General features: G+C 43.9%; 2 protein-coding genes across 5 annotated transcripts in view; both read left to right on the forward strand.

Annotated features, from left to right (window-relative positions):
* Positions 1-1,714, forward strand: part of LOC308125211 (mitochondrial adenyl nucleotide antiporter SLC25A23-like) — a gene marked incomplete at its 3' end in the record, with an annotated part of 34,591 nt that extends 32,877 nt beyond the window's left edge. Inside the window, exons 7-8 of the mRNA XM_080488773.1 lie at positions 1,304-1,454; positions 1,533-1,714. Coding sequence (XP_080344899.1) covers positions 1,304-1,454; positions 1,533-1,714 — 333 coding nt within the window. The remainder of the gene's footprint in view (positions 1-1,303; positions 1,455-1,532) is intronic.
* Positions 1,715-14,255: 12,541 nt separating this feature from the next.
* The window catches only part of pdxdc1 (pyridoxal-dependent decarboxylase domain containing 1), a 30,481-nt gene continuing 24,766 nt past the window's right edge, over positions 14,256-19,970 (forward strand). For 2 of the 4 annotated variants that reach the window (XM_080487610.1, XM_080487611.1), the window contains exon 1: positions 14,847-14,932. In XM_080487610.1, coding sequence (XP_080343736.1) covers positions 14,857-14,932 — 76 coding nt within the window. In that variant the 5' untranslated portion in view covers positions 14,847-14,856. Of the gene's footprint in view, positions 14,712-14,846; positions 14,933-19,970 lie in introns of those variants that run through there. The other 2 variants (XM_080487613.1, XM_080487612.1) reach the window with 2 other exon arrangements.

The following is a 19,970-nucleotide window of genomic DNA, read 5'->3' on the forward strand; positions in this document are numbered from 1 at the left end:
AGCGTCTGTGTCTTTAGCATGTAGCATGTAGCATGTCTCAGAGTAGCAGTGAAGCTAATAAGTGACACTGGGCTCACTCTGGTGCTCCAAATGATACTGATGATACTGATTAAGTTGCTGGTGTTGTATAAACTCTTTCTCCTCCTCTTGATATTTTATCAGAACTTATTTTACTGTCTTACTTTTGTCATTAATAATGACTTTATTCTGCGCCGCCTACTTTCAATTCTCCACTACTTCTGTATTTTCTCTTTCGACTTCTGCTGAAGGACAAAATCGCTTCCGTTTACATCTCGTCTATAAAAGTACAATAAAAGATGACAAACAACTCTACTGCAAGTATTCTAAAGTGGGAAATCACAAAAACTGAGCTGCGATGATCCGACGGCATCATGTCACCTCGTCCATCCTTCATTTTGACATGGGAGGACCACATGAGGAAGTGGTAACTTACGGTGACAGATATGTGCAAACACACCTTAGCAGCAACTCTGCACAGTCGTACTCTACATCACTTATTTTGTTTCTCTTGAAGGTTACACACAAACCCACAGGCCGATGCTGCTCCACAACAGTCCTGCCTCTCCGCTTTATGTTCAGAACATTGTTCTTTCAACTGCTTTCTCCTCTTTGTTCGGTTGTTATGGTAACCCCACGGAACATGTAATGCTGCACACAGCTAACTGGTTAGTAATGTAAGCGGTGAACAGCACTCTACCTCATTAAGCCCAGACACATTATCTAAGAGTAATGTTTAAAATCTAGTCAATATATGAACTGTTTTGCGAAGCGAGCGATACAAAACAAGAGTGATGACAAAACAATGCAATATGGCAATATGGTTTCACCTCACTACTCTCTGGGTTGTATCAGGGAGCTTTTACAAGTACGAGTACTCTGTGCAGTATTGGACCAGATACCATGTACTGGTACCGGTATTGGTATCGGTGCAACCCTACCTCAAAGCTTTTAAAGTAGCTCAGTCTAATAAAAATGGTCAAAATGTAAAACCTGAACGAACGACTAAAACAGCTGAAAATATCATCAATTGTCAAAATCGTCTCTTGGGGTCATAAAGGCTGCAGACTTCTGCACTAAGTAATGTAACTTCAGATGAACTTCATGAGTAAATCCAGTCGTCAACCTGACACCTCAGCAATGTGTCACAGCAACACAACAACAACACGTTTAACTTCAATCAATTCAGGTTTGCAGCAGCAATGTCAGAACAACTGATCACTGAAATATCTTTCCTCGTCTTTCCTCCTTGACTGATTCTACATTTAACTGTGAATGGATGAAGACTCTGAAGAATGCCTGGCTCCAGAGGTACTGTGTCAATTCAGCAGACCCGGGGGTTCTGGTACTGTTGGGCTGTGGGACCGTGTCCAGCACCTGTGGTCAGCTGGCGTCCTACCCCCTGGCTCTCATCCGGACACGTATGCAGGCACAAGGTCAGATTAAGCAGCACAAACAGTTCACTGATCCGACCTCACAGCTGCGGAAAACCTCCATTCTTCCTCTCCTTTCAGCCACCACCGAGGGTTTACCCAAGCTGACCATGGTCGGACAGTTCAAGTACATCATTTCTCACGAGGGAGTGCAGGGCCTGTACCGAGGAATCACCCCCAACTTCCTCAAGGTCATTCCTGCTGTCAGCATCTCCTACGTGGTGTACGAGCACATGAAGAAGGTCCTGGGGGTCGGCTACTAGTCCCAGCCTTCCAACAGGAAACAGCACTGACTCAAGAATGGAGTGAGCGAGGCGATGAGTACGTTTCTTAGTCCTCAGGAAAAGTGAAAGACCTGGAAGATGAGAAAACAGTCAAGGTAGTTCGTTGAATGAAACGTTGAGGGCAGCAAACACATAGGAGGAACACATTAACTCCTAATTGTGTTTTAGTGAAGGTCAATCAAGGTCAGAATTACCAGGGTTCAACACATATCCTCCAGAACCTGACAGGGCTAACAGCTTCAACAGCACTGTTTGGAAAGACAGATCCAAGTCAGTTTCTTGGGTTGGCGCGTGGGTCATTCAGTCACAATCATTCCATTAACAAAAACACGTAGAAAATGAGTCATTATCAAAAAAGTTGAGGATTTGTGATCGGCTTTGTGTCCATGTGTCCGTCTCTTTTGAACCATGACCCCATGACCATATCAAGGTACTTCAGTCTTCTAAGGTAACGGCCAGTGGACACTCACAAGCTGCCACGAAAAGGGTTTCTGCATTGCTTCACTGAATTGCACTTGTTGTGGCGACACTAAACGCGCCATCGGGTATTTTGCACAAAGGAGTCTCAAACCAGCATGTGAACTGCAATGGAAACGTTCCTCATTAAGATTGAGAAGTGACATTAGATTTGCTTTGCTGGCAGCAAACGAGCATTCCTACTGTACCTGCTGGAAGCACTCGACTGCGTCGACTTTGAATGTGCTGCTGGACGTCGCCTGTCGACGACTGTGAGACGAGAATATTAACCTGGAAGAAAGACAAACGCTCCTATCCTGATAGTTCAGAGGCTTCAGAATGGGTAAAGATCATTATGTGGAGCGCTCAAGGAGTTGATTCTACCATCATGGTAACCCAAAGAGAAATGTTATCATTTGGCCCCAGCTGAGCTCCATCACCCCGTAGATCCATGGAGCCAGCAGCGACTCAGACCTGACAGGTTCCTCCTCAATGTGTCGAAGAAAACAAGCAGATTCTCATCAGACTTGCGAAAACTGCTTTCATTGACGACTCCTGCTCCTGTGTGTTGGACAGGGTGAGACATGCCACCACTTGAATGTATTTGGAAATCCGAGGTTAGAGAAGGGGTCTGCAGCATTTCTGAGTCATGACTCCAGGGAAACCCCTGTTCCAGATAATCATATAAATATAAAGGAAAATAGTGGAAATTGGTGAAGGCCTGTGCAGAAATCTACTGAAGGTCATCGGGAATCCATGTTTTGTTTTTCAGGTTTTTTCTTTGTAATACTCAGTTTTATCAAATGAAGTAGAAGATCCAGTCCATAAATATGTTTGGGGTTGGTATTGTATTGTATAAACTGCTATTTACATTGGCTTGAAGAACTTCAATTTCTGATCTGCTCTAGATGCTCATGATGCTCTCAGTGTCTGCAGACGCCCTGGAGCAGAAACACGGGGATTGTTGACATTTATTCCACTTTATTGGAACTAAAATGTGATTTTCATCTGAGTAAGTTGTTTCCAGAGGTTTTTCTCCAGAAAGCATTCGTCATTTTTATTTTGTGAAAGCCGAACAAAGGACAGCCTGTGCATTGGGCAGATAAAAGAGACATATTCCAAACAAACGATTTTCTAACTTATGTTTTTATAAACTTAAGGCATATAGAGCTATTTTCTATACATTGTTCTGGAGCTTCAGCCAAAAAAAACCTCAACTGTCAGCATATGTGGAACAGCAGTTCCTCGAGTGGAGAGTTTTCTGTGCGTGAGATTTTAACATCATAAGTAGGTCAAACTTGAATTGAACTGCGGTGTTGTGGTGCAGGTTAGCAGCCGCTGCATGTGAAGCTTTTAAAGGCCAGTGTGTGAGATTTGGTGGTATCTGATGGTCATGTTGCCAATCACAAGCCTTTCAAAAGGTCCAAACCGGGAGTTGACAGGCTGCAGACCTGAGGTCCAAACATGACAGAGTCTAAGCTTCATGGGAAAAGACCTGCTCACTGAAATTACAGCTTCCTTTCAAATAGTAGGAACTCATGTAAACAAATTATCATTCTCATTAATATGGGCGAGTAGGGCAACAATTCCACCATCTAAGTAGAGGAACATAAAACATATATGCTAACAGTGGTGATAACAAGTAACATAGATGTTAGTTTTTGTAGTTTTTATTACATTGCTGCCATTATGGTATTGACAATCATGTCTCACATTAATGATTGGTTAAACATCAAATGTAGTTTTTAAGAACTATTTTTGACCAGGTTAGCATCGTCCACAGTCGCGCGATATCTAAGACTATCATGCTAAGGTGCGCTCAGGCAGCTGGGAACTGGTAAAGTTCCCGTTTAGGAAATTACTACCTAAAAGAAATTTAGCTCTCGTACAAAGCAGAGAATAACCTGATCATCACTCATATAATATTAACAACAATGGTATACAATTCAACACATAAGGTTGCTTATATTTGTGCAATTCTAAAATGTTCATGTGCAAACTGTTTCTGGAACTGACAAAATTCTGAGTTAGAAAATGTTTCCAACTTGAAATACGACATGATGTTGGCTCCAGCTGCTTCATGATGAAGACGACCTGAAACTTCATTAATTAAAAATAATGTGCAAAGCCTCATTTGTAATCGCAGGTATTCATGTTCATACATAACCCACAGCTCGATGTTGGTTTCCAAAACAAAAAAAACTAAATATTGTTTATTTTCACTAATGATTAAAATGGCTAACACACAGCTGCTAACCCGCTAGATTACATCATGCTAACTACACAACGAAGACAAAGTTATGAAGGAATCATTTATTGTCACAATAATGTTGGTTGGATTAAAGAATCTCACTGATGAAGACAAACTTACAAAAGTGATCTGCAAAGTATTGTTCTGTCCCTATAGCTTGTGCCAGTTGCTAACAGTTGCCAGGTTGAATAATGATGTTTTTTCAGCGACATTAAAAGTAGCTACTGCAAAGTACTCCGGTACAGTCAGTACCACTTTAATTAAATGAGTATGACAAAGTTTTTTCTCACAGAGGTTTCTATATTCCAAATTTGAGTTGTTTCCCGGCGCTGAGGAGCCGAAGGTGTGACAGATCTCAACATGTCTGCAAACCGTTTGAGTTAAATGCTTTTATTGTTGTCTTCACACCTTGTGTGTTTTAGCCCATTTATAACACTCACACCATATTGTTTTCCTGCTTGGAATGTTTTCACAGGAACGTCACAACCTGGTTTTACTCAGAAAATGGCGTTAATCCAAGTTAGAAACTCTTAATAGATGCAGAATTACTCCTTCCAGAAACCGTCTTTCTCTTTATACCCTGCCGTCACACTACAGTCACTAGAAGCTGCTATCAATCGTGACGTCCTGCTCTACTGTCTCGTATCCTTTGCGACGGCAGTCTGTGATTTGTACAGGCGACAGCAACATTTCTGGTAGCAGATTCCACTGAATCGTACACGCTGGTCCTTAGAGGGAGAGGTTCAGGCTCCTACAGACACTGAATGTTGGTATTTTCACAGTGGACAAAGACATATATCATCTATATTCTTATGCTTATGATGCCTATGTCCCGACAGAAATTTGATTTCTCCCTTGCAAGCACACCTACTTGAAATGATGAGTGCTTGTTTCCACCAAGGCCTTGCAGGGCTAACGGAGGATGTTTCTAGAGCATGAGTGCATGTTTCCGTGCATGTTGTGAACGTATAGCCATCTCGCTTCAGTGTGTGAGGACTCCATTGCCTTTTTTCTTTCCTTCATTAGCTATTTTCAAATAAAAAGTAGAGCAGTTTCAATTGAAGCGCTTTCTAGTTTTGATAACGTGTGTGTCATTTTAATGTGTATGTGCACTTTACATGCCTCTACGATGGAATTAAACCTGTGACACTGTACGAAAAACCGGGCTGCAGTCTTCTATAATAAACTGTTTTAACGTGAACTCTGTGCAGCTTTTTCCATTTTGAGTTTAATTTTTTATATTAGCATCCCTGGTCCTGTCCTCTGTGTTTTAATTGTTTCTGTGCTTCAACACACCTGAAACTTTTCCCTGTTTTTGGCAGGGAATGACTTTTTGGCACAACACTGGTAGATTAGCTGCTTTTAGCAGCTAGTAGCAGTAGCAGCACGGCTGCTTTTACCACAGGGCGACTCAAGTGGGTAATGTGATATACAGTAAAACCTCTAATGTAGGGACTCCCTAAAATCCAACGGCAAGTGTCCCCTGAAGACAGGCGTCCTCTCTTCAGGGACGGGGTCACCGGGACAAATTGTAGGACCAGTTGATCTTGAACGAACCAAACACCAAATATGTTATGGTTATTTAAAAGCACATAACTGAACCAATACAAAGATGTATATAATATAAATACATATATACATATGTATATAAGATGTATACAAAATAATCATTAAATAACATTTAGTTTACTTCAGGGACCACATACAGTCCAGTTTCATCCTGAGTGGACCAGACTGGTAATTTTATTTTAAGGTATATTACTCTAATAACCTTTAAATTTACACTAGAAAGTTTTTTTTGTTGTAGTTACAGTGTATGTAATGAAATTATCTATATTTTTACATGATCAAACAGTTAGTACCGAAAATTATTACAATCTCAACATAAAGTTAATTTTAATGAAACATTCTTGTGCGAAATACAAAGAAATGTAAAATAAAACTAGTATAAATCCTCTATAAGCTCTTTGCTTGGTGGGACCAGACTGGAGCCTCTTGGTGGGTTTTGGCCCACGGGCCTTATGTTCTCTGCTGTTAAGGAAAAGTCCAACTTTCATGAGCTGAGAGGACGCGTGACGTCAAAATCATCATCCACTCTGCGCGCTAGGCTCTGATCCTCTGAGGTCGACCGTGAAGCCCAAATTTTGTGACCACGCGACCTGCACGCGCCGACTGCTCCTGCTCCAGAGCTACTGGGCGCAGTGTGAGGAGATCCTCCGTCTCCTCGTCTGAACAATCACAATTTAAAAGCAAATAAAGAGCCAGTGGCTCAGAACTCCTGAAGTGAAGCATAAAATACTTTAGGAAAGGTGGAGAAGGCCGGGCAGCAGAAGTGGAGATGGTTTCGGGATCGTTACGTTACATTATGGAACATTAATGAAGGGAATCCAGAGTGTAGTACGGTTGCAATCGTGTATCACCCGCGGCCTGAATATTCCAATAATCGGGTCCAGTCCAAGTATTTTGGTCATTTCAGTGTCACTCAGCTTGAAATTCGCCAGCAAAACCTGTCTGTCGTCCGCTTTTGGTAGGTTGTCGCTCATTTAGGTGTGTTAACAGTTAGATATGTGTCGGTGCACAGTGACGTGTCCGCCCAGTACAGGGTGTCGCTCTTACCGGGTCTGCTCCTCAGAGGTTCTACTGTATTTATGCAGGTGCAACTGCACCTGTATAGAGTCGCAGCAGCACCACAGTGACATTTGTGTTTTCCTCCCTGCAGCTGGACGGCTGCAGCAAGAATGACTCCGTGAACAAGTTAATGAACGTGAAGACTCGTGAGTTACCGCTCAGTAAAGTGACTTGCAGGTTTTGAACGATTCATTCAAACTCGCACGGATAGTTAGCAACGATATGAGCTAACAATTGACATGCTAGTGATGCTAACTTGGTTCCGTAAACAAATGTGGCATTGATGAAGGTCTGTACTCGTTCTAGTTTCGAGATGTATTTCATTTTTGAGTATTGGACTATTACATTTTACTTTAGAGTCTCTAAAATAACTTATTGGCATATCATAGACTGATTTTCTGGTGTGGATGCTTCAGGTGTACCACACCCGTCTCTTTACTCAAGCTTAAAGTGTTTTGAATATAATGCACACAGATCCCAATAAGACTAACCTTTAAACCCTGGGTGTTAGAAGGTAAATACTTCTTCAAGGCTGACCCATTGTAAAGGTGATCAAACCAGTCCTCCATTGTTTGCTCATCTCAATACACATGATGAGCAGATTGTTGCCCGCTGTGTTGATTCAGGCTCAGCTGCTGTCCTTGTGTAGCAATGAGCCTGTTTGTGACAAACACTGACTGCAGTGCTCTTTCTGTGGATCCTGGGTTTGATTGCACTAGTGAGGCCGCTCTAGGAGGTCATCCATGACTAAGCTATCGTTCTTTTAGTGGGAGACTGCAGAGAGATGATTGGCTCTATCCTCAGTGTTAAAGTCCAACTGTTTATTTTGACAGTTAAAAAAAAAGTACATTGCCACAGATGTGTGTTTCAGTTTGTGTCTCCAGGGAAAGGTGTAACAGAGCTAGTTGCAGCTGTGTGTCCTGGACAGTTCAGCAGTTCATCAGAGGATGATGGTTAAATGTGTTCACAGAGATCATCCTGCAGTGATACAGCTGAAGATTTATTATCTATCCATCCGTCATTATATGAGGTAGATTAAAATAATATTATATTAAAAGTGTATCAATCACTGTGATGGACTGGTGACCCGTCCAGGTATACCCTGCCCTCGCCCCTATAAGCTGGAACTGGCTCCAGCGCCCCACGACCCTGCCCAGGATTCAGTGGGCTGGACGAGTGGATGGATGGATGGATGGATGGATGGATGGATGGATGGATGGATGGATGGATGGATGGATGGATGGATGGAGTGTATCAATCAGATTTGTATTGTTGCATTCCTGTGGGAACTTGACATTGACAACAGGCAGTGCAGGTTAAACCTGTTAAACATGTCAATGATGGATTCGTCAGGCATTGATGGATCACTGGCATGGCCTGATGCATGCCATTCACTCTTCTTCTACTCAGAGATAACTGGTCCAACTCATGCCACTGCCATCCTGTCTCCAGATAAGATGCAGACTACAACATCCCTCTGGCTTTAAGTTGTCAGGTCTCTGTGTCTGGCCACGTTCACACGTACTCGGGTATTTGAAAAAACAGATATTTCTCTGCGTTTCGGCGGCGCATTTACACATAAACGCAGCTACGACTCACCACAAACGATGATTCCTGAAAACTCCAGCCACAGTGGAGATCTGGATAAAATCTGTGTCTCTGGTTGCATCTAAAGGCGGGTAGGCGGAGATTTATGTCAAAATTCGTGAAGTGTTTTTTTCCAGAATTCTGATTGGATATCATGGCTTCATGCTTCTTGCTACACTGCCCCCTACAGGTCTGGCATGCTATTAGCAGCTCTGAACCAGGTGTATATGCGGGTCTGTGAAAATGAAGTTTTTTTTTTAAAAGGTAGAGGGGGAAATGTCAGTTTTAGTAAAAAACCCAGGTACATGTAAACGTGGCCTTTGTCTGTCTGTGTCTCAACTCATGTTTCCAATTAACCAATGGTCTTCTCCCTCTGTGTGCTCCTGTCTGTCGTAATGAGTTCTACCTGTGTCTTCGCTCTGTATTTAAACCCATCTCCCCCTGTTGTCTGTGTTGGCTTGTCTTGTCGCTCCTGTTTCCTTGTGTTCCCTGGACATTTTTGTGCAATAAACTTTGTTTTTTATGGAACTCTGGGTCTGCGTTTGGGTCCATCCACACACGTCCCGACAGAACGAGCCGACTATTCATAGACCCACCGGACTCAACCGGCACCTCACAGCTTGAAGACTCCCGTGTAACTGGGGCATGTCCAGCCTGTTCCTGTCCAGTCGTCTCCTATATTGCCGGGCCCTGTCCAGCCAGTTCCCGTGCAGCTGGCCCGCCTCTCCATTTCTGTGAAGGGGCCCAGGAGTACGGCGGCTGCCTTTTAGCTTCTTCGGAGGGGGCCCCGGAGGCTTCCCGGCTCCGGCAGTGCCCACAACAGCTGTGCAGTGGGGACAGTCGAGATGCCCAGTGGACTGGACAGCTAGCCCGCCTGTCGTCGGAGGAGAGGGGCCGATGTCTCTCTGGCCGACCTTGCCCTTGTGTCTCACCTCACATTTCCAATTAACCAATGGTCTTCTCCCTCTGGGTGCTCCTATCTGTCCTTAATGAGTTCCACATCCTTCAGCTCTTCTGTCATGATCTCTGATTGATCTGTGTTGGGTATCTTGAGACCAATGTGAGCCATAGTTTCCTTCCAAGCTCAGCTGGTGACAATCTGGTGTCAACTGCACCCTCTGTTCTTTTCTTTACCATCCTATCAGATCCCTCTGCTAACCTGTTACAGGAGGCATGATAGATAGATAGAAAGACTTAATTGTCTGCCCCAAGCGGTGACAGAAATGTATCTTTAACAAGGCCCCAAACAATAAAATACAACACATATTTAAAACACAAATTAAGACACAAGTACGGACATAAAGGAAATGTCAAACGGACACAGTAGCAGATTTAAAAAAGAATATATGTACAGTCCAGATTCTTATTTCTTTTTGTTTATAGTGGCTAAAGCATTTGGGATGATGTATTTTTTTGTAGATGTTTTTACGGGCCAGAGGGACTTTGAACCGTCTACCTGATGGGAGTAATTGGAAGGAGTGATGGAGGCGGTGAGAGGAGTGATGGAGGCGGTGAGAGGAGTGATGGGGGGGTGAGAGGAGTGATGGAGGCGGTGAGAGGAGTGATGGGGGGGTGAGAGGAGTGATGGAGGCGGTGAGAGGAGTGATGGGGGGGTGAGAGGAGTGATGGAGGCGGTGAGAGGAGTGATGGGGGGGTGAGAGGAGTGATGGAGGCGGTGAGAGGAGTGATGGAGGCGGTGAGAGGAGTGATGGAGGGGGTGAGAGGAGTCCTCAGTGATCAGGGATCTTTCCTGAACACAGAGCGGTTGTACAGTTCAGGGATCTGAGTTTGTGAAGAACCAATGATTTTGCCTGTTTGACAAAAGGGAGAGTTCTGTTTTGTGTTTAGTGGAGAGTGAACCATACCAGGATGAGATACTGAATGTAATGATAGAGTCAATGAGTGAGGGGTAAACCGGGGTTAAAATGCCTCCTCTGACATTAAAAGTCTTCAGTTTCCCCATCAGGTGACGGCGCTGGTGTGTTTTTCTATAAACGAAATCGGCGTGGTTTGCAAACGACAGGCTGGTGTCGATCTCTGTTCCTAAATACTTAAAAACCTGAACCTGCTGGACAGACTCGCCCTGGATAGTGAGAGGTGTAAAAACGGGTGTAAGAGAGTGACCTCTGCCCCCACAGCACAACTCCTTTGTTTTTGAAAGTGAGTTTTTATCCCAGGCTTGGACCAGGGTGTTGACCGTCTGCTGGTGGCGGGTCAGTGCTGTGCTGTCCAGCAGGTGAGCCACCAGAGCCAGGTCGTCTGCATATTTAAAAACTGTCATTCCTTCACTGTTACAAGAGACGTTATTAGTGAACACAGAGAAGAGAGTGGAAGATAAAACACAACCTTGTTTAAAATCACCTCGCTGGATTTAAAACCGTTTAAAAGCAGCTGCTGTGGCCTGTCGTGTGAAACATTCTGAATCCATATAATCAGGGTGGAGTGAACCTGAAGGTGTGAGAGGTGGTGCAGTAAAGTGTCTGTGTGCGCAGTATTAAAAGCAGAAGAGAATTCCATAAATAAAATCCTGTTGCGGGGGCGTGCAGAGGCCAGTTGTTTTGTGACGGTGTCCAAACGTGTGAGACAGGCGTCCTCTACTCCACGTTTTGCCTTGTAGGTGAACTGAAAAGAGTCCAGTTTGTGTGAGAGCATGTCTGACAGCCGGTCTCCGTCCACTCGCTCCATGCATGTCCACTGCACAGAGGTCAAGGCCACTGCCCTGTAGTCCTTCAGCTCTTTAGGATGAGGTTTTTTGGGAATAGGGATGATGGAGGATTCCTTCCACAGATTAGGGACACACCCGTAGTCCAAAAGGAGCAAGAAGAGTCTGGTGAGGACTCCACCTAGCTGGGTAGAGCAGTCTCTGAGCACCCTGCCTTTGAGCCAGGCAGGACCAGAGGTCTTGTGTGACAAAGAGCAAGACGGAGGGGGGTCAGGTCCAGGTGATTGGTGTGCTGCTGCGGTCAAACCAGGTGAAGAAGGTGTTGAGTTGTTCAGGAAAGGAGGCGGTCTGGGCAGGTAACCACAGCAGGTTTTAGAGCTCTGTCCATCATGATGTTTAACTCCTGCTGTGCCTCTCTTGCATTTCCAGATTTCTATTTCTGCTCCACTTTGTTCTTGTAGTTGACTTTAGCTTTGCCGTCCTTCTGAACTCCTTCTCCAGCTCCCTCACTCTGAGCTCGTCTCCTTGTAAGAAGACTTATTTCTTGTGGACCAGGCAGATTGTCATGTCCTTTGCCACCCATTTCTTATTATTTGGATGTATTATTATTTCTTTGGTGGGAGTGACAGTGTCCTCACAAAATAAAACAAAATATGTCAGCACATCTGTCAGCATGTTAAAATCATCAGTCATTAAAAAACAGCCTTTATCTTCCTGTTGCCTCCGTATTCCAGACTGTGGTGGATTTCCTGATGGATTTACCTGTTTTCAGCTGTGATTTGTATTTTGGCAGCAGCAGGATGACACTCTGGTCAGAGTGTCTGAGGGGTGGGCGGGGCTTTGAGATATATGCACCATGTATATTGCAGTAGCATAAGTCCAGTGTTTTGTGCGGTCTGGTGGGAGTTGTGACATATTGCTCCAGACTGGGCAGATGTGTAGTGATGTCACACCTCTTAAAATCCCCCCAGTAGAAACACCAGCAGCTCTCCAGTCCAACTGACAGCTCTGTTGAAACAGTCAGATATGTTCTCAGCAGCGTCACTAAAATCAGGACCTGGTACATAAACTAAAATTACAGTTATTTGGAAAAATGCATTCCTCCATGTGGTCTCACGTGTAGTTAAGCCTCATTGCCAATCATGTGGCACAGCAGCAGCTGCAGGTAAAACCAGATTATTTGCAATCAAAAACTGGGAAGAAACAACAAACAACTGATGGCATGGCGAGGCATTGGTGGACATCACTCACTCTTCTAGTGGTGTCACGATACCAACATTTTGGTATCGATACCGATATCACAATGTAGTTCGATACTTTCGATACTTTTCGATACTTTTCGATACTTTTCCAAATAAAAAAAGAACACAAAGAATGTCATTAGATCCAGCCTGTCTTAAGTAGGACCAAAGTCTTTAAGTAGTTTGGTACTATGCAGTAATCTTTATAACATTAAATGGCTAAAATAAAATATTTTTATATTACATTCTTTTATATTATTTATTATATTATATTTATAATACTAATATTTATAATAACTTACATTTGTTTCCAGAGCTCTATTTTCATGGTATATAAGTTATTAGCTGTGGTTCTTTGAACTCCTTCTGCAGGTCTGGGTGTTTGTCCTTCAGGAGTTTAACAGGTTAGTAGTGTAGCAGGTTAGTAGTGTAGCAGGTTAGTAGTGTAACAGGTTAGTAGTGTAGCGGGTTAGTAGTGTAGCAGATTAGTAGTGTAGTGGGTTAGTAGTGTAACAGGTTAGTAGTGTAGCAGGTTAGTAGTGTAGCAGGTTAGTTAGTAGTGTTTCCACTCTGGACCAGACGTGTTCTCTAACACTGTTTACACAGTGGAGCTTCAGTGTTGATGGAGACACTGTGCTCTTTTGTTTTGAAGCCAAAGTACTTCATATTGTACTTCTAGTACCTGTTGTTTCCACAGGTTGCAGCCTTGTGGCTGTATCAGCAAAGTACAAGCTCGGTTGGGAGAAGATTGTTTTGAAAATAATTTGTTTTGACTTTTATTTTGAAGTTGTGTAGGTCGAGTATGAAGCGCTTATTCTGTTGCGGATCTCGGGTCGGAGCGCGGGAGCGCTCGCGCACCCCGTCTCGGAGAAACCGGAGTGCAAAAAAAAGAAGAAAAAAGAAAAGAAACCGTCGCGCTGCTTTCCGCACTTTCGATTGTCCAAAACATCCAGAACAAGTCAGAAAGAGGAGCAGCCCGCCGACGCTCCCCCGCAGAGAGACTGACTCTCCTCGGTGCAAATTACAACAGTGACGCTCCTCAGCGACGAAAAACAAAAATACGTAGATACCGGTACCAGCCGGGCCCAGTATAGTATCGTTTGATTCCAGTAACCCTACACTCTTCTTCTACTCAGTGATAGTTGGTCTAACTCGTGCCACTGTCATCTTGTCTCCAGACACCTTACCTCCAACCTGACCGTCAGGTTGTAGGTTGAATTCTGGAGGTCCTGACCTCTAAGATGCAGAATACAACAATTCCTGATATGAATTGAATTTAATGAAATGGACCAAGTACACTTATTGAAATTAATGACAGTGTTAATTTAACACAGTCATAAATGTCAATAAGTGTACGTAGTCAGATCTTTTAAAAAGACTATGAAATAATCTATAAATGAACAACTGAATAAATAAATACTTACAGTCCAATTGGACAAATTTTATTAAATCAAATCAAATTACTATAATATAACAACTTGTCTGTCTTGTCATCCTGATATGGAAAGTAAACTAATAAAGCACAATTCTAATTGAATTTACAAGAGTATCTTTTTTAAATATATATTTTATTTATTTATGACTGAGTAATTTCTTCATGTTTTTTTTTTTTTTTTTTAAATTGATCATTCAATAATTTCCACTTGGAAACTTTGGACAGTGTTTTGAGGACTGGTTGGTGATGTGACTGCCGGTAGAGGAGGACCGGGGTCGGTGTGAGCGGTGGCTGTATGCGGAGCAGGGCTCCAGTCCCCGGAGCCTGGGTCCGGGCTCCGGAGCCTGGGTCCGGGTCCGGGTCCGGGCTCCGGAGCAGAGGTCCGGAGCCGGGGTCCGGAGCAGAGGTCCGGAGCAGACGTCCGGACTCCGGAGCATCCTCTCTCGCGGCAGTGGGCGGCCCTTCGTCACCCGGCGCCTGCTGACTGGCCGGTCCCGTGGCGGAGCGTGACGTCGGTGCTGCCAGCGTGGAAGGGACGTCGAGTGGCGGCTCCAGGAAGTAACCTGTCTGGTTTGGACTGCGGGGCACGGGACGGAGCAGCAACGCCGTGAAGACGCCTCAAACCCCGCGTTCTTTCGCAGCAGCACCGCGGAGCTCCCCGACACCGACCGTCTGTGTCCGCTGACACGGAGCGTCGAGCCGCTCCTCCCCTGAAGGTAGGTCGGTGTGTCGGTGCTAGCTAGCCCCGCTGAGTCGCGCTGTCAGCCCGCTGAGGGGTCGTCTTTACCGGGGTCATGGAAGCCGCTGGCAGCGTCCTCCTCTATTACCATGACAGCACCGGTGCACCTGCAGAGACACGTCATGTCTCCCGACGGACAGACGGAGCGCGAGCTAACACTTCCTGGGGTTGCCTGTTCGAGTCCCGCTGATCCCCTCGGTACATTAATCATCGTGTTGGAAGACATCGCAGATGTACGTCGTTCTAAAATCAAAAATATTTCCTCAGGGTCACGGGAAATTAACATTTTGTCTAAAATCAGATGCTCTATAATCTAGATGATAGAGGAGGAACGTGCTCTGTAATCTGGATTATAGAGGGGGAAGATGCTCTGTAATCTGGATTATAGAGGGGAATATGCTCTATAGTCTGGATGATAGAGGGAGGAACGTGCTCTATAATCTAGATGATAGAGGGGAAGATGTTCTATAATCTGGATGATGGGTGAGGAAGATGCTCTATAATCTGGATGATAGCTGAGGAAGATGGTCTATAATCTGGATGTTAGCTAGAGGAAGATGCTCTATAATGTGGATGATAGATGAGGAAGATGCTCTACAATCTGGATGATAGATGAGGAAGATGCTCTATAATCTGGATGTTAGCAGGAGTAAGATGCTCTATAATCTGGATGTTAGTAGGAGGAAGAGGCTCTATAATCTGGATGTTAGATGGAGGAAGAGGCTCTATAATCTGGATGTTACAGGGAGGAAGATGCTCTATTATCAGGATGTTAGATGGAGGAAGAGGCTCTATAACCTGGATGTTAGTAGGAGGAAGAGGCTCTATAATCTGGATGTTACAGGGAGGAAGATGCTCTATAATCAGGATCTTAGAGGGAGGAAGATGCTCTATAATCAGGATCTTAGAGGGAGGAAGATGTTCTATAATCTGGATGTTAGTAGGAAGAAGAGGCTCTATAATGTTAGCGGGAGGAAGATGCTCTATAATCTGGATGTTTGCTCTTCTTAAAGAAACAGATTTATGAACAAATGACAGACCAGCTGAGATAAACTACCGGACAGCTCTGAGGGGGCGAAACTAACTGCTACATTAGCATGCTAATCCTAATCACAGCCGCTATGGTTACATGCTAATGGTAATGCTACATCACCCACGCTGCTGTGAAGAGGACCGAGTTGTTTCTTGTTTCCTGAAGTACTACTTCAATGATCCTGAGTTCCGTTGATCAGTAACTGATCCTGCACAGCATTAGTTCAGTAACAGTGCTCTTTCTCTTGCCCCTCATTCACACCAGCTGTGATGTTTATATGGTTTTGTTCTGTTGTTCCTAACAGAAGGATTTCAGAACCAGTTTGCTGACTTTGATTTGTTTGCCTGTTTTTTCCCTAAATCTGATGCTGATAATCTTGTGGGATTGCCTGTATTGAGATTAAGGAGGAGATATAGAGAATAAATGAGATCAGCTGGAAAATGAAGCAAAACGCTCAATCTGAGACCTGCCACAGTGTTTCCTCTGCGCTGGTTCACCCTGGTTAACCAGTGCGTCGAGGAGAGCTGGTTTGAAATCGGCTGATATTTAGGGCGTGTCCACGCTCTGCACGAGGTTTCACTCAGGAACTCCGGCTGGTTTCCATCCAGGCTTGTTAGTGTGTTGGCATTGTGCTCCGTGGTACTGCTGGTTCATGTAGGGGACGTAGTTCACACCTGTGGTCCTGATCTTTGGCCCTGCGGACCAGAACCAGAGTGACGCCCAGGGCGTCGCGCCGCTCTGTGGTCGCGCCGCTCTGTAGGAGTGTGATGGCTTCAACAAGAGCAAAAACAAAGTGGGCTGAGTCCAACTCCAACATTCAATGGTATAATATACGTCACAGAAGTACATCTTTTCCTTCAATCTGCAGGATAAAAGTATTTTTTTTTTACCTTAATTGAAGTCCAGACAGTATGTCTTTAACTTTTGAGTAAATGAGCCGTTTTTACACTAAATACAGTCAAATGTGTCTGGAGCTGCAAAATATGAGTAAAAATAAAACTATCTCAGGTTAGAAACTTTAAAATGTTTCTGTCTTTCCCGACACTGCAGCTCGTGTGGAGTTATAAAGAAGTATGATTAAGAACCACTGATGTTTTATCAAAGACTTTGACACAAAGTTTTCCCGCTTTCCATCAAAGTTTTACCTTTTAAAACGTTTTCACTTCTTAAAACGTTTTACCCAGTTTAGCTCCTTTTCATGTTAGATAGTTTGTCCATTGAAGCAGTTTTACTTTATCAACTTGTTTAATCGGTCTAGGTTGTTTAAGCAGTTTAAGTCATTTTAAATGTAATTTAATGTGTACTCTGTCAACTATATCACAATATTAACCATAAACTTATGGTTCTTGTGATGTGACTAAACATGCAGATGGTTAAAAGCTGACTAAATGCTGAGAACTAGTTTCCACTGTGAATTCATGCAGTTCAGGACGACAGGATCTGAGATATGTAAAGAGCAAAAAACAGCATTTCAGAATGTTTCCATGTCCAATTTCAGATTCAATAAATTAGATTTACATCTAATTAGGAAATGAGTACAAAGACATTAATCTGATATATTCAAGCTCATCTGAAATGGAGCAGCGCCGCTCTCAGCGTGCTCCTCGGGGTTATATACTGGGTGCTCCTCGGGGTTATATACTGGGTGCTCCTCGGGGTTATATACTGGGTGCTCCTCTGGGTTATATACTGGGTGCTCCTCGGGGTTAGATACTGGGTGCTCCTCGGGGTTATATACTGGGTGCTCCTCTGGGTTATATACTGGGTGCTCCTCGGGGTTATATACTGGGTGCTCCTCGGGGTTAGATACTGGGTGCTCCTCGGGGTTATATACTGGGTGCTCCTCTGGGTTATATACTGGGTGCTCCTCGGGGTTATATACTGGGTGCTCCTCGGGGTTAGATACTGGGTGCTCCTCGGGGTTATATACTGGGTGCTCCTCTGGGTTATATACTGGGTGCTCCTCTGGGTTATATACTGGGTGCTCCTCTGGGTTATATACTGGGTGCTCCTCTGGGTTATATACTGGGTGCTCCTCGGGGTTAGATACTGGGTGCTCCTCGGGGTTAGATACTGGGTGCTCCTCTGGGTTATATACTGGGTGCTCCTCGGGGTTATATACTGGGTGCTCCTCGGGGTTAGATACTGGGTGCTCCTCGGGGTTAGATACTGGGTGCTCCTCGGGGTTATATACTGGGTGCTCCTCTGGGTTATATACTGGGTGCTCCTCTGGGTTATATACTGGGTGCTCCTCGGGGTTAGATACTGGGTGCTCCTCGGGGTTAGATACTGGGTGCTCCTCGGGGTTATATACTGGGTGCTCCTCTGGGTTATATACTGGGTGCTCCTCGGGGTTATATACTGGGTGCTCCTCGGGGTTAGATACTGGGTGCTCCTCGGGGTTATATACTGGGTGCTCCTCGGGGTTATATACTGGGTGCTCCTCGGGGTTAGATACTGGGTGCTCCTCGGGGTTATATACTGGGTGCTCCTCGGGGTTAGATACTGGGTGCTCCTCGGGGTTATATACTGGGTGCTCCTCGGGGTTATATACTGGGTGCTCCTCGGGGTTATATACTGGGTGCTCCTCGGGGTTATATACTGGGTGCTCCTCCTCCTCCTCCTCCTCACTGATTGGAGAGTAAACACACAGTAACTGTAGAAATGAAGCGTCCACGCCCTCAGAAACACTCCTCTTCCTCTGCCCCGGGTCACACTCCTCCCTGGAAATTATAAAATACGTCACTTTCACAGTGCTGGATTGTTTCATGGAGCACTGGAACAAACAATATTGGGATATATCTGGACTTTTAAAATGTGATGTAATAAAATATCCGTCAGTGTCATAATAATACTGAAGAAGTTATGACGCAAAGCATTAAAAGATCCCTTGAAATTATACCAGCTGCCAATTGAGTAGGAAATAAAACTTCATTTCTTGGAAATAAAGCTTTTGTTTTCCAAGTTTTATGCAGTTTGTGTATTTAAATAGGTTTATTGAATGGAATCGTCTGCATATTCTCTCATTGAGGTGAAATACTGTGCAGCTCTCAGGGGATCCATGAAATATAGTGAATTCTCATTCACATGTGTGATGTGTGGCTAATAAACATGGAAATGAACTCGTAATTTATAGATAATTAAATAAACCATCTCTTCTGGTATAGGGTGGACTTTTGTTTCAAATGTCTTGTTTTTAATAATTTTCCTCGATCTGAAATAAGAAGTCCATCAATCAATTGTGACAAACTTAACATCACAATTTCTGCATATCTTTTGCAATTAATCACACTTTTCTTTCATATTTTGAATTTGCAGATCATGAATGAAGGCAATCAATCAAACGTATGCAATATGTAGAGCAGTGAATACAATAAAATATAAAATATTGTGTGTTACATATAAACAGCTCTGTACTGAACAATCTGTCTGTTTCTTTCTGTAGATATGAATTATTTACAGCATAAAACATCCAGTTGATTTAACTTTACATTTATTGGTTTGTAAAGATGCAGAGGTTCCCAGGGCTGCTCACTTGCTGGAGAAGAAGTTAAGGCTCATTATCAGAGCTGTGCCTTCATTCTATTGGTGTTTAATGGACATGGACAGAATCTGAACCAGATGTGCAGTACCATGGCTCCCCATGGGGGGCAGTGTTGAGAGTGGAAGTTAACTGCAGACTTTGGGAGTGTGTGTGAAGTGTGTGTGTGAAGTGTGTGTGGCCTCAGACCTGCACAAATCAGGCCGTTTGAATATTAGAAGCCTGAATGCAGATTATGGAAACATGATTTAACTTAACTCAGTCAGTCTTCTGTGATGTTTATATGTCACATGCTGATATCGCGATAAGTTAGTGATGCATCATGCAGCTCTGCATGGGAATTATAAAGACGGTAACATTTCCTTCATTGGCTAACCACACCAGTTTTCATAAGAATAGAATATTTGGTGATGATTTTAATTCTAGTGATAACACAGTATTACTGGAGGTACCGAGGTCCAAACCAAAGCTCAGAGTGGACAGAGCCCCCCCCCCCCCCCCTCCCCCCCTCCCCCGGTCCACTTTTATAACTAATCTGAAGACCCATTTTTATTCCTTGGCTTTTAACCATGTTTGAGACTCTGGGCCTGGTTTTATTGTTGTGAATCTTATTGTTTGTTTTACTGTATTTCACTGTTGTTACTCTTCTATTGTAATTTATT

Source organism: Lipophrys pholis (assembly GCF_963383615.2).
Source record: "Lipophrys pholis genome assembly, chromosome: 19".
Lineage (NCBI taxonomy): Eukaryota > Metazoa > Chordata > Actinopteri > Blenniiformes > Blenniidae > Lipophrys > Lipophrys pholis.